General features: G+C 49.0%; 1 protein-coding gene across 1 annotated transcript in view; it reads right to left on the reverse strand.

Moving 5' to 3' along the window:
• LOC132250066 (scavenger receptor cysteine-rich type 1 protein M130-like) overlaps nt 1–14,312 on the reverse strand; it is a 339,402-nt gene that overhangs the window by 41,862 nt on the left and 283,228 nt on the right. The window contains 1 exon segment of the mRNA XM_059726230.1: nt 5,190–5,216. Within this exon segment, the coding sequence (XP_059582213.1) occupies nt 5,190–5,216 (27 nt within the window).

Consider the following 14,312-nt stretch of genomic DNA (forward strand, 5'->3'; position numbering starts at 1 on the left):
TCTGGCAGCACAGATGTAGTTAGGGATCTTCGGGAAGGGCTAGACATTTTTAAATGTGCAGGTCCAGATGCCCTCCACCCAAGGGTGTTGAGGGAGCTGGCAGGGGTCATAGCGGAGCCCTTGGCCCGGCTGTATGAGCATTCGTGGTCATCTGGCCAGGTGCCGGGGGACTGGAAACTGGCTAATGTGGTCCCAATTTTCAAGAAGCGGAGGAAGGAGGTCCCAAGTAATTATAGGCCTCTAAGCCTCACCTCAGTGCTCGGGAAGCTCTTGGAGAGAATCCTCAAGGAGCACATTTGTGGGGGGCGCTGCAGGGGAGATCATGCTCAGGGGCAATCAGCATGGTTTCATCAAAGGCAGGTCCTGCCTGACCAACCTGATTGCCTTTTACGACCAAGTAACTAAATCCTTGGTTGATGGTGTCGCTGTGGACATAGTCTTTCTAGACTTTAAGAAGGCCTTTGACACTGTCTCTCACCCCGTCCTCATTAATAAATTAAGCGCCTGGGGCATTGATGCCTGCACAGTTGGATGGGAAAAAATTGGCTGATGGAGCGCACCCAGAGAGAAGTGGTGGACGAGTTGTACTCAACCTGGAGAGATGTGAGCAGTGGGGTACCCCAGGGCTTGGTCCTCGGGCCCGCACTGTTTAACGTCTTCATCAGCCACTTGGACGAGGGGGTGGAAAGCACGCTGTCCAAGTTTGCTGATGACACTAAGATGTGGGGTGAAGTGGACACACTTGAAGGGAGAGAGAGTGCAACTAGATTTAGACAGACTACAAAAGTGGGCAGACGAGAATAGGATGGGGGTCAACATAGACAAATGCAGGGTGCTGCACCATGGGAGAAGGAATCCATAGCATACATGCAGGCTGGGGAGTTGCCCTTTGAAAGCACAGAGGCAGAAAGGGATCTTCGAGTCATTATTGACTCCAAGATGAACATGAGCCGCCAATGTCAGACCGCAGCCAGCAAGGCCAGCCATACCTTGTCATGCATCCAAAGGTGCATCTCAAGCCGGTCCAGAGAGGTAATCCTCCCCCTCTATGCGACTTTGGTCAGACCGCAGTTGGAGTACTGCGTCCAGTACTGGGTGCCACACTTCAAAAGTGATGTGGCCAGCCTGGAGAGGGTTCAGAGGAGGGCCACCCGCTTGGTGAGAGGGCAGCAGGACAGGCCCTACGAGGAGAGACTGAAGGACCTGAATCTGTTCAGCCTCAGCAAGAGGAGGCTGAGGGGGGACCTGGTGGCTGCCTACAAGCTCATCAGGGGAGATCAACAGCAAATAGGCAGAGCTCTTTTCTCCCCAGCACCACCTGGGGTGACAAGGAACAATGGTCACAAGCTGATGGAGAATAGGTTTAGGTTAGAGATCAGAAGGCAATATTTTACAGTTAGGGTGGCCAAATTCTGGAACCAGTTTCCCAGGGAAGTGGTCCTCGCCCCTACCTTGGGCAAATTCAAGAGGAGGTTAGACCATCACCTGTCTGGCGTCTTGTGAACCCAGCATTCATTCCTGCCTGTGGCAGGGGATCAGGCTGGGTGACCTGTTCAGGTCCCTCCTGACCCTAGCTACTATGAAACTATGAAATGGAAACATTGTGTGTTTGACAAAGGAGAGAAAAGCAAATAGTGACCAGTATTTGTACTGCTCCTCATGCAGTCCTTTAGGAGAAAGGTATGTGAAGCAATGAGATAGTGGGTGGTTACAATCTGATGCTGTCTTCTTTCCCCACTTTGGACTCTTAAGGATGTCGTTCATATACCAGACACCACTCTTTTTATATATGCTTAAACTTTGCCTATTTTAGTATTTCCTCACCTCATAAGTTGTAGCGGGGTGGCCTTGATAGGCCACATATTTCAAGCCTATTTACTAACATTTGTGTCATATTAACGTGGGCATCATATTAACATATTATCATGGTTCTGAAAAGCATGGTTAAAGTGTGGCTGGCAAGTTCCAGCAGTTGATGCTTATGCTTTCCTCGGGATTTCTAAAAATTAGGCAAATGTTTATTCTGTAGGGTTTCTTATGCCGATTTAACCAGCGTTTAAAGTTTTTATAACAAGCCTTATGACTGTGCTTTAAAATCTGCTTGTCTCCTCATGCTAGCTAGACCTAAGCCTGTAGTTTACTTATATGAAGTTTTTGTCCACATGCTTTTAGTCCTGTTTGTTGTCTACAAATAGGACTAAAGGTTATTTATGACAGGTGTATTCTTTTCTGTAGTTGCAGGTTAAACTGCTATAACAGTAGTATAATGTTGTGTGAACAAAGTTGCAGCTCCACACATGTCTGCTTGGAACTTTTTCATGACAACTGCCAAGGTGGTTGAGCTCTTGGAGCTTGGCAGTAGTTCTCTGGTGGGTGTCCTTTGGCAAATCACACCAACACTTACACATGAATTTATTCATTTAGATGGATGCTCCATATTTCTCTGTGTAAGCTATGAAAAAAATCTTAGTGAGAATCTAAATGCTTTAGGGTCAAATCCAAACTGATCCCATAAGCACCTTAATGGAACTGAGATGCCTAAAATGTACCTATATGCAAAAGAGGATGTGTCTACCCAAGAGGTTAGCTGTATAGTAAACATCATGGGCACTTCTATATGTGCCCCGGAGGGCGTGGGGTGGGGGGAGGCAGGGGCGGTGCGGCATGACACTAATTTGAGTGGCTCCAAGGGCTGCTTTAATTAAAACACCATTACATCTCCTGTATTAGTGTCCCCACATTTAAAAATGGTGGCAGGGGCATTTGAACTCAATGTCATTGAATGAGCATCAGTTCAAGCACCATCACTCTCACTTGAAACCAGGTTTCTGTCAGCCCAACTATGTCTGGGTTCTTACTTGCAATCAGGAGGCATAGTTCCTCCTGCCTACACACATACTATGAGCATTAGTGTAGAGGCTGGGGCCTCCTGAGGCTCCTTGTGCCTTCCTCCCACTCCCAGGACAGTTGTGGCCCCCTGTTCCTTGGACGTTGATACTTACCTGTGCTTCCCTTCCTCTTGTCACCCTGCGTGCTGGTGAAGCATCCTCTCCACTCGAAGCAGCCCCTTCCCCTGGCAAAGCTAGTTTAAAGCCCGCCGTACAAGATCAGCCAGCCTAGAAGAAAAGATACATCTGCCATTAGGGGAGAGGTGAAGCCCATCCCACCGCAGCATGCCCTCCTCACAAAAAAATTTGCTTAGGCTGTATTGTAGCTTGGCTTGAGGGATGAACCTGTTCAGGTCACTACAGATTAAATAGCTCTAAATTGGTTAATATTCCATATGGCAGGGGGAGGAGGGAAAGCTGCACCATTCAGTATATCAAGACTTGATACTAACCTAAGGAAGACAATTTTTAATTCTCTCAGCTAAAATCAAGCTCCTACCAAGTGAACTGCTTACTTACTCCTAAAGTGACTGGGTTTCTCTGCCATACAGTGCAACTGTATATTGTACAGCCTATCCTCCATTCCCGTTAGAGGCTCACAATAAACAAATTATCAATAGAGAGGGCATGGGAGGGTTGTGAGGCAGCCCTGCCCTTTAAGTCCCCAGAAGGAGACATCAGGGCACTCAAAGGTACATGCACTTGTCCAATGGCTCCTGCTGATGACATTTCTAGAGCAAATATCTTCTCCCTGTGGCTGATATTAGGCTATACACTGATGATCTGCATATCAGTTAAGTACATGGGGGCGCATCTACATGTACACTTTAATGCACATTAGCCTATTTTAATGCACATAAAAGCATCACAAAATTGTGCTCTTTCACCAGTGAGCATTACAATAGGCTAAAGCGCATTTTTATAGTACTTGCCAATGTGGGGGACATGCATTAACTCGAATTATGTCATGCACATTAAATCTAGTACCTCTACTTTAAGGAAACTGCTTCCAGAGACATAAGGCTCTAGGAGAGGGAAAAATATAATAAGATGTAATGAGGTATAACAATGTTGGCACAGGATGCTCTGTAGTTTATAACCCCTGTTTGTGTTCCTTCTTGGTGAGTGCATAAGTTTTTTCTGTCCTCAGGCCACCCAATTACAGCATACATTATAAGCGGGAATAACTCCTGTCCAAGACTCTCAAATAAGCAGTAGTTCTTCTAAGCACAAGTATTTCTTACTTTAGAAAGCAGGAGAGAAATACAAAGGCAGATAAAACAGGAATTACCTACAAATGGTCCTCCTTCTCAATTTCCTAACCCTCTGAAATCCTCTTTGGATTTGGATCCAAGTCTTCTGGGGGCTTGCCTACATATAGCAGCAGCCCTTCACATGCTCCCATTCAGCTTCCACTGACCTTATCATTCCAGATTCAGCAGCAGCTAGGGTCTTGCGGCTTCCCCTCCCTCCTCCGGCAGGTGGAAGAGTGAGGCAGAGAGGCACAGATTACGTTGCCAAGGAAGCCAGCAGCCCAAAGCACCTGTGTGCTGTGGTGCAGAGCTATGTAGTGGAGAAGCCCATGGCCAGTCAGCTAAAGGTGAGGTGGGGTGTCCAACTATGTGGCTATGCAGTGTTGGGAGTGGGAAGAAGGAGAAGGGGAGGCTGTGGGGCATGCAGCCCCTGGAAAATTTGAAGCTGGACACCCTGACTTATGACATTGGGCTCCAATAGATTCATCGATTCATAGATTCATAGAAGTAGGATCGGAAGGGACCTTGTAGATCTTCTAGTCTGACCCCCCGCCCTGTGCATGAGAGAAAACTGGGCTCAAGTGATCCCAGCTAAATAATCATCAAGCCTCCTCTTAAAGACCCCCAGGATAGAAGCCAGCACTCACTTCCCTTGGCAGTTGGTTCCAGATCCTAGCCACCCTGACTGTGAAGTAGCGCCTCCTGATGTCTAGTCTGAACCTACTCTCTAACAACTTATGGCCATTATTCCTTATTACTCTGGAGGTGCTCGGGGGAACAAGGTCTCCCTCAATGCCCGCTGGTCCCTCCTAGAAAGTTTATAAATAGCCACCAAATCGACCCTCAGCCTTCTCTTGTGAAGGCTGGACAGGTTCAGGTCCCATAACCCCTCCTCGAAGGGTCTGCCCTGCTGTCCCTGGATCATGGGAGTAGCCCTCCTTTGGACCCTCTCAATGCTGTCCACATCCCTCCTGAAGTGTGGTGCCCAGAACTGGATGCTGTACTCCAACTGTGGCCTGACCAGTGTCACAAAGATGGGGAGGATCACCGCCTTGGCCCTGCTTGTGATGCATCTCTGGATGCACGACAAGGTACGGTTAGCCCTAGTGACTGTGTCCTCGCATTATCAGCCCATGTTCATCTTGGAGTCAGTAATGACTCTAAGATCTCTTTCTGCCACCGTGCTTTCAAGAAGGGAGTTCCCCAGCCTATAGGTATGCTGCTGCTTTCTACTGCCTAAGTGCAGCACCCTGCACTTGTCAGTACTGAATCTCATCCTATTGTCATTTGCCCACCCCTGTAACCTGTCCAGGTCCCGCTGTAATCTATCCTATTTGATGAGCTGCCATTTTTCAGTGCAGGGGACACTGATATGCATGAGGCTTTGGTGCTTTTAATTAGGCCCCTGCCCTTGGACTATCTCACCTGCAGCTCTAGCCTTCCCTGGAGGAAGGATGTGACTTAGGCAGGGTGCTACAATACCATTATGTGGCCTCCATATCTCCCCTTATAGGCACTCTTCATCCAAGTGCTGATGCCTACCCTATCTTGCCCTTAGTCTTCTCAATGTAGAATGAGATGCATTGCTGGGCTGTACACAATCTTTCCAGCTCTGGTTTCTGGAAGAAAACTGTGTATCGCCTAAGTTAGAAAGGAATATGGTACCTCCGTTGAAAGAAACTTTGTGGTCCTGAGGAGACTCTCCCATGAGTGAAACTTGTATATTGGGACCGTCATTAGAGCTTGCAGCCATCTCTCTCTTCAGCTGATGTTCTTGACACAAGGAAGGTTATTCTAGTGGACAAATGAAAAAGACAGCAGGAGCCTGAAGGGAGGGAACTTGCAGAGCTTGATAAACCCTATCGGGAGCAGGTGCTTCAACTGGTGAGTATCTTAACACTGCTGACTACTGGAGCGCTGCAAAGTTTAAACTAAATTTGAATCCAACTACATTTGTGCAAGTGGTGTTCTTCTCGGAAGGGGATGAATCAAAAGGGTGAGCAGAGGCAGCAAACAGAGCAAGCAGTTTGCAAGTCAGTTCACAGGCCAATTTGCTGCCTCTCTCTTTTTGCAGGGGAGCCTTTAGGTAATCTCTTTCTTTAATTAAAAGTACCTAACCTGTATACATTTAGCGTACATAGCTAAAACTACACGTTAGACCAATTCTTACTCCCTTACTTAACTAGAGTCCCAAAAGGCGGGGCGGGGCGGGGGTCACTAGGGAGTCTGCCTTGAAAATTCTCTCACCTTTCTCCACTATAAGCATTGGCAATGCATAGGGGGTGCACGCGGGTGTATGTGCACCCCTGATCGTGGCAGTGCACCCCCTGTGAAAAGGCACGGCTGACACTGTCAGCGATGCTTGCAGGCAGTCACCACTTGCCACCCCTCCCTCACTGCCAACACCACTGGCAGAGTCTACAGGCAGTCTGTGATAGCCGATGGCTGCCGTCGCCACTGCCGGTGGTGTCTGCAGGTGTTTGCTGACCACTAGTCAACATTGGCCGCCCCACCAACATTGACAGTGCTGCGGCTGCATGTGGCAGCTCCCCACTTGCCTCCATTCTGCTCCTGCAGCCCACGAGCTCCCTGTGCCCACCCCACCCCAGCCTCTGGGGGTAGGCAGCATTCATGACTTCATGCTTTGTGTAAGGAAAAAGGGACCTTTCAGGACCAAGGAGCAGTAAACAGGCCAGCTTACAAGTGAGTTTGTTAGGAAAGATCCACTTGGAAGAGGAGCAGCAAAGAAAGAGGCAGCAGATTAAGAGACACAGAGAAATGGCTGCAGGATGTCACAATGCTAGAGCTCTTCCTCTGCTTGCATCTGCAAGCTGTCTGTCCTGGTAGAACCACTCACTGTTGAGGCCTCCACCCAGGACCTGCTTTGGCACTGTGGAGACTGCGGCTTGCAGGTTCCTTTCAGTGACGGCCAGATGGAAGAGTGCCTGCAATGTGAGCGGTGCCTCCTAGTGCTGTCCCTTAGGGAGCAGGCAAGAGAGCTAAAGAAGGATGTGGCAAGGCTGCAAAGCATCCTCCATCATTAGGAGTTCATCAATTTGATGCTGGGGGAGACCTCTAGGGCTGTGGAGGAAGGACTGCCAAAGGCAGCGCTACAAAAGGGAGAGGACATAGACTCCCGAGGAAGGTGGAACCTAAAAGCTTGTGATCTTTGGCAGCAAGCAAGCTAAGGAAGTACAGGTCGGTTGAATGAACTGTAAGGTGGATAGAAAACTGGCTGGAGTATCTGGTTCAGAGGATATTACTCAATCGCTTGAAATCTAGTTGGCAGCCCATATCAAGTGGAGTGCCCCAGGGGTCAGTCCAAGGGCCGATTTTGTTCAGTATCTTCATCAGTGACCTGGAAGATGGGATGGCAGGCGCCTTCAGCAAGTTTGCAGATGACACCAAGCTAAGGGGGAATAGTAGGTATGCTGGACGGTAGGGCTAGGATTCAGAGAGACCTTGACAAATTAGAGGATTGAACCAAAAGGAATCTCATGAGGTTCAGTAAGGACAAGTGCAAGGACCTGCACATAGGATGGAACAATCCCATGCACTGGTACAGGCGAAGCAGCAGCTCTGCAGAAAAGGACTTAGCAATTACAGTGGACAATGAGCTTAATATGAGCCAACAGTGTGTCCTTGTTGCAAAGAAGGCTAACAGCATACTGGGCTGCATTGGCAGGAGTGCTGCCAGCAGATCAAGGAAAAGTGATTATTCCCGTCTATTCAGCACTGATGAGGCCAAATCCCCAGCACTGTGTTCAGTTTCGAGCTCCTCACTACAGAAAGGATATGAACAAATGGGAGGGAGTCCAGTGGAGGGCAACAAAAGTGGTTATGGTAATGGGGTACATGATTAATGAGAAGCTGAGGGATCTGGGTTTATTTAGTCTAAAAAAGAGAAGACTGAGAGGGGATTTAATAGCAGCCTTCAAATACTTGAAGGGTCATTCCAAAGCAATTGCAGCTAGACCGTTCTCAGAGGTAGCAGATAACAGAACAAGGAGCAACTTTCTCAAGTTGCAGCAGGAGAAATTTAGGTTATATATTAGGAAAAGCTTGTGGCAGAAATGCCACCGTCGGTGCCCCTCTGCAGAGATCTGTCTCCACCAGCCTGGGAGACGGGTGTTGAATCCCTCAGAGCAGGAATCTCCCACCTGGTCTGCATGACAAAGGCCTGGCGCCTGGGAGGCGATGCTCTGGTCACCTGGGCAGGGGGGGAAAGACCTGGCCCTCCGCGGGCCCAGGTAGCCAGGGATGCTGGGGAGATTGGTCGGCTTGTGGCCAATATTGGCAGCTTCGATTGGACCGGGCTGCTGAGGTCAGAGAGGTTATTTAAGGGCCTGGTACAAGAAGAAGGAGGGCAGCCATTAGCCATGCGGTCATCCAGGTGAATCTGAGCCTGGCTCTCTCCTCATCACCGCATGCTCCAAGAGTGCCCTGCCTTCAGAGGAAACAACAACTACCTCTGGACGATGAGAGTGAGTAAGCTACTAAAGATCCGATTAGATATTTAGTTTCAGTAACTCAAATGCGTTTAAACAGCTACCTCAGCCACCCTGGTTTGCTCTATGGGATTCCTTTGATATTCCTGTAAGATTTCTATGATATTGCTCTACCTTTTACCCTGTTTCCGCCCTATCCCCTGTAATCAATAAAGTTCTCCTTGTGACCGGTATGGGAGACTTATTGAGGGGTGGGTCTAAATTATGCCAAGGAGGCCCCTTAGGTCGGTGGACTAAGGGAGGCTTCCTAAATAGCCCCTGACTTGGGGAAGTGCCCCAAGTGCTTGTATTGGGTCTAGGACCCATTGGACGATCAGGTCTGCGTTTTCCAAGGTGCGCAGAGCCAGAAGTGAGTCCAGAGCCTTGGATGGTGGCAGCGGGAACCCCAGGCTAGCGGGTGTGCTCCAGGGAAGGGGTTGGCCGGACGGGAGGCACCCCAGGGAGGCACTCGGAGCCTGGAAGGTGGTCGGGCGCAGGGAGGTGGGCGGCTCAACGCAGGAGCGCCCCCTACTGGCCCGCCACAAAGCTCTCTTACTAGAAAGGTAGTAAGACACCAGAACAGGTTACCCAGAGAAGCTGTGGAATCTCCATCCTTGGAGGTTTTTAAGAACCGGGTAGACAAAGCCTTGGGTGGGATGATATATCCTGCTTTGAGCAGGGGGTTGGACTCGATGACCTCCTAAGGTCCCTTCCAACCCTACTTTTCTAGGATTCTATGACAAAACTCTGAATAAATGAATCACTCATTGTCTACAATGAAGAGGAGCTGAGAAATAAAACTAGCAAGCTCCTACTAGTTTATTGATAAAACTATAAGAACAACAGCCAATCCACAAGACATAGTTCTGTATTGCTAATCCAACCAGAGTACTGCGTTATAATGGTTTTAGCACTTAAAATGAGCAAGCTCAGTCATATACTGTTATTCGTCCACCTTTGTAAACAACAATATAGCTATCTATATTAGGCCTGAAGAGCCAAAGACTTCAGCAGTCTTTTGGCAGTGAGGGGCTTTGGTGGCATTACACAGGTGGGTAGCTTACCCCGCGCCCCTTCCCACCGCCCCGCGAGGCTAAGCAGCAGTAAGAAGCGGTGATGGTGAGAGTAGCAGTGGTTAGGTCAGAAGTGCTGGCCCACCTCAGACAAGTTGGGTTGTTTTAGCCCACCACCAGAAAACATGGGTGAACGCTCATGTCATTACAGCTGCCCTCTTATCCCAGAGCTATTCCCTCCCAGGGCCCCAGTGTCAGACACTCGAGTGCACATTCTGCCCGGTGATCTCTAGAGCTCACACTCTGGTCCCACTGCCACTGACACACTTCAGGGCTCCCCTGAATGGGGCACAGCCACGCTGCAGTGACCCAGTGCCCATCTGGGCTCTGACCTTCTAAGTGGGAGAAGGCCCCTGAGGCAGGGATGCTTTCAAATGACTGAGCAGTGACCACATGCAAACAAGGCAGAGAACTGACCTGATAAAGGACAGACCGATCCCCACTGAAAACCTACTAGCAGCAAGAGCAGAGTTCAGTGTCTGTGCAGCTCATGCAGCCATTAGGGGACCTGACATGGCAAGTCTGGGAGTGTTCCTTCTCCTGGCAACTTGCTCAGGTGAGTGCAGGAGAGAAAGACCCAGGGAGGGCAGGGCCTTGGGGAAAGGAGGGAGGGTGTTGGGATCCGGGCCCAGACCTGGAACAGAGACATTCTAGGTTTTAATTCCCAACCGGGGGACCTTGCTCTCCAACTGTCATCATTGCTAGTAGGGACCAAACATCCAAATCCTTTAGTAACATTAAGAATCTGAACCTGGATCTCTTTGTGGCTTAGGGTGCTTGGAGCAGAATAGGGATACATGTCCATGCTATGTTATGGGATGCCCTGTGGATGAAAGGGTTAATAGTGACAAGGAGCTCAGACACCTCCAGGGGGGAGCTAAAGGAGGAACCCAAACACAAGTAGAAAGTGGATTTTAAACAGGCAGAAATAAGAGTTAAGACCCCCATTCTCCTTTCTCTGCAGGTGCCAGCTCCCAGATCCAGCTAATATAGAATCATAGCATCATAGAACTAGGGTCAGAAGGGACCTTACAGATCTTCAGGTCCGACCCCTGCCTGGGCAGGAAGAAAACTGGGCTCAAATGACCCCAGCCAGGTAGGCATCAAGCCGCTTCTTAAAGACCCCCAGGGTAGGAGCCAGCACCACTTCCCTTGGAAGTTGGTTCCAGATCCTAGCCGCCCTTACTATGAAGTAGTTCTTACGGATGTCTAAGATACAATCCAGCTGACTCAGTCTGGAGCAGAAGTCAAGCCCAGGGGTCTGTTGAGCTGACCTACAAAACCTCTGGCTACACATCCCACCTATTCTGGCATATGCTGGATAAAACAGGCTCCTGGGAAAACACTGGAGTGGATAGTGTTTGGCATCAATACCAGTACTGGTGGAACTGGCTATGCTGGGGCATTCAAGGGCTGATTCGCCATCAGCAGGGACATGTCCATCAGCACAGCCTATCTGCAGCTGGAAAGAGAAGCTTCTCCCGCATGGAAGGGAAAGGCATGGGGCAAAACCCCAGATTGCCACAACAAACCAAGGGGGCAGCCACCTTACCCTTCTGCTTGTTGCTTTGCTTGGCCCTATGTAACTCCCTTGTCCTGACTGCCCAAGGGATCAGCTTCTACTGGGGCTTGAGGCTGGAAAAAAGCCACAGGATACCTGCCCTATGCTCTGGTGGCTCGAGTTGTTTGTGGCAAGCAAGAGGTGCAGGATCAAAGTCCCCCTGCATAATACAGGCTAGATCCCTTCTTCACTAACCATGTGCTTTAACCACCAGCGACTTGAAATATGCAAGAACATTCTCCTGCACGATCCATAATTATATTGTTGGGCTTCATGGAGATTTTGGGTTGCACATACATACTGGAGCAAGTACATATTGCTGCTGGAGGTACCAAAGGTCTGGACTCAAGTGTGGCCTTTGGATTGTCTCAGTGGCCTAAATGGAGAATGGAAGCTCTGGGCAGCCTCCACTCCTCCAGAAACTCCTGCTGAGGCATGGGTGACCTCATGTATACACCACAATCCAGAGAATCAATGGTTGCCAAATACATGCTGCCGCAAGCCTGTCACTGTAGTTGCATGGCTGCATATGTGCCATTTAAATGCATGAAGTGAAAGAGGGTCCAGATCCCCATCTCTCTGTATGTCAGCTTCCTGCCAGTGTGCTGCATTCCTGCAAAGCACTTATGTGGGGAGGATCTCTTCCTAGTGGGTCAAAATGTCTTCAGGGCCTTTCTAAGATTTGATTCTATCACTTAGGGAAATTTCCCTGTCCTGGAACCTCCATCTGATCCAGTCAGCTTAAGGGGACATCTACTCCCTTTAACAATTGGTCATGATGAGAAAAGTAGGTTTTTGGCCATCACTACAGGCAAGAGCATCAGTCACAGAGGGGTCCCCAGGAGGTCCCTAGCCCACATCTCCACCTCCTCCACCCAACACGCAAAGTTACCTTTTGGCCCCATTTGCACTCTGAAGGTGATCTCAGGTTCTGTGTTCACTCCATCCATACAGCTGTTGGTTTCACCATCACAGAGCCCCACACTAAGCCATGAAGGCATTAGATTGTGCTTTTGTCTGACCTCAGCAAAAAAATGTCTCTCTAGTATTTGCAGAGACATTTCTGAGCCTATGGGTTTTAAGGAGACAATGTCCGTAGAGCTTCCCAACTGCATCAGGACTCCTGCAGGCCTTGTCTGAATGCAGGCACCAGGCTGAGGGCGACTCTCACGGCTTCCTTGTCTAAGGGCCCAGGTCCTAAGAGGAGCAACAAGTATCCTGTCATGTTCACACCTGCCTAATTCTTCTGCAAGCTTTCAGATCAGGGATCCAGGTCAGGAGAGCTTCTGTGAAGCCCATGCTTCCTGCCAAGAGAACTGCTTAAGTCCCCAGGAGTGGGCTCCATATAGATAACCAGGTGAAGAAAAAAAACAAAAACAATCCAGTATCGGGGCAGGGAAACTAATCAAAATAACATATGCTCATACTAAGCTCCCTGCCCCAAAGGTCCTCAACTTGAACTGCAGGCTTGAACATAGGCTGCTTTGCTTGCTTAATCACAACAATATATGTGACAAAGACCCCACAAGACTTCCTTAGTAAGTAACCAGTGTGTCAGGAAAAGCAATATGAGCTAGGTGTCAGGAGCAAAACTGGTACTTATGCATTAGGGCTGCATGAAGCCTCGGTCCCTGGTTCGATTCAGCAGAGATTCGGCCTGATTTGGCAGTCAAAATCCCAAATCCAAATTGAATCAGAGGACCCTTCAACCTCCCCAAATTGAATCGCAACCCTCCAAACCGATTCAGAGAGATATGGAAAGATTCAGCAATTCAGACATAGACATGTGTTTTTTCTACATATCTCAAGGTAGCAGGCAGCCCGTGAATGCTGAGATGCTGGGGCACATGGAGTGTCCCCCAGAAGCACAGGGAGCTCCCCAACCTGCTCAGCAGCAGACTCAGAAGTAGACCAGAAGGACATCTGCGCTGCTGTGGGACGATCCGTCCTCCCCAGCATCGCAGCATTCACGAGCTATGCCTGGTACCTCGACGTACGTAGAAAAAACATTTAAAGCTGTGTCTATGTCTGAATTGCTGATTCTCTGAATCATCACATACAGATTTGGCTGAATCAAATTGAGACTGGGACCCGAATAAATGAATCAAATCACTGTACCTTATATGGGCTGAAGCCGAATCGAGTAGGGCCTGTTTCACACACCCCTACTGTACAGCTTCTGTCCGGTAGCCATTGTTAGTAGCCAGTGTAGTGCAGACATGCACACAGACACCTTGCCCATGGCTCTAAACTTTGGGAAAGGATATTGTGGGGTTGGTGCTTGCAAGAGGAGAGGCCAGAACTGGGTCAGGGTACTCAGCAAAAGAGAAAAAAACAAGATCCCCTCCCACTCCAGCCAGAGTTGTTCAAATGTAAGCTTTGGACACAGCTCAAATAGTGTCCCGCTGTCCCTCCCCAGTACACTTGCCTGCCTGTTTGTAGAGAGGGAATGGCAGCTGCAGGGCTAACCACCAGGGCCAAAGCTTTGGGGCTTGAGTTGCAGTGCCCCACTAAGATTGGGACTTCCTCAAATTCCTGATGCAGCCAACTGCGTACTAGGAGAAGGCAAAAGTGAGAGAGGATCAGCTTAGCCCTGGTGTGCTCGTTCAAGCTCTCCATGATATTACTGGGCAACATTCCCTCTCTCCCAGCAGATCTTCCCATCCAGGATCATGAGCTTCTTAATATGTCAGCCTAGGAAGTACTGTCTTTTTCAAAATATAACATAGCCCTTTCTTTGCCAAAAAAAATGCTGCTGGAAATTCCACTGCCCATGACATGCAAGACATCAGGGAAAAGGACTTTCTGCCAGGTACTGGGAAAAATAAAAAGTCATACCTTCATGTGATCTACAGGGTGCAGAGCAATGAGTAGGCTCAGGTGCCTTGCTGCTGCTCCCCGGTTAGGTGCTACAGGTAAAGATCTTTTTCTCTTCATTCTGACTTTCAAGAACAAGGTGTGTATTATATTGTGGGACATGCTGTATGTAGGGAAATATGACATGCACCTTTTACATACACATCGCTGCCCTACTTGAATTGAAAAGAGCG

Source organism: Alligator mississippiensis, chromosome 4, assembly GCF_030867095.1.
Source record: "Alligator mississippiensis isolate rAllMis1 chromosome 4, rAllMis1, whole genome shotgun sequence".
Lineage (NCBI taxonomy): Eukaryota > Metazoa > Chordata > Crocodylia > Alligatoridae > Alligator > Alligator mississippiensis.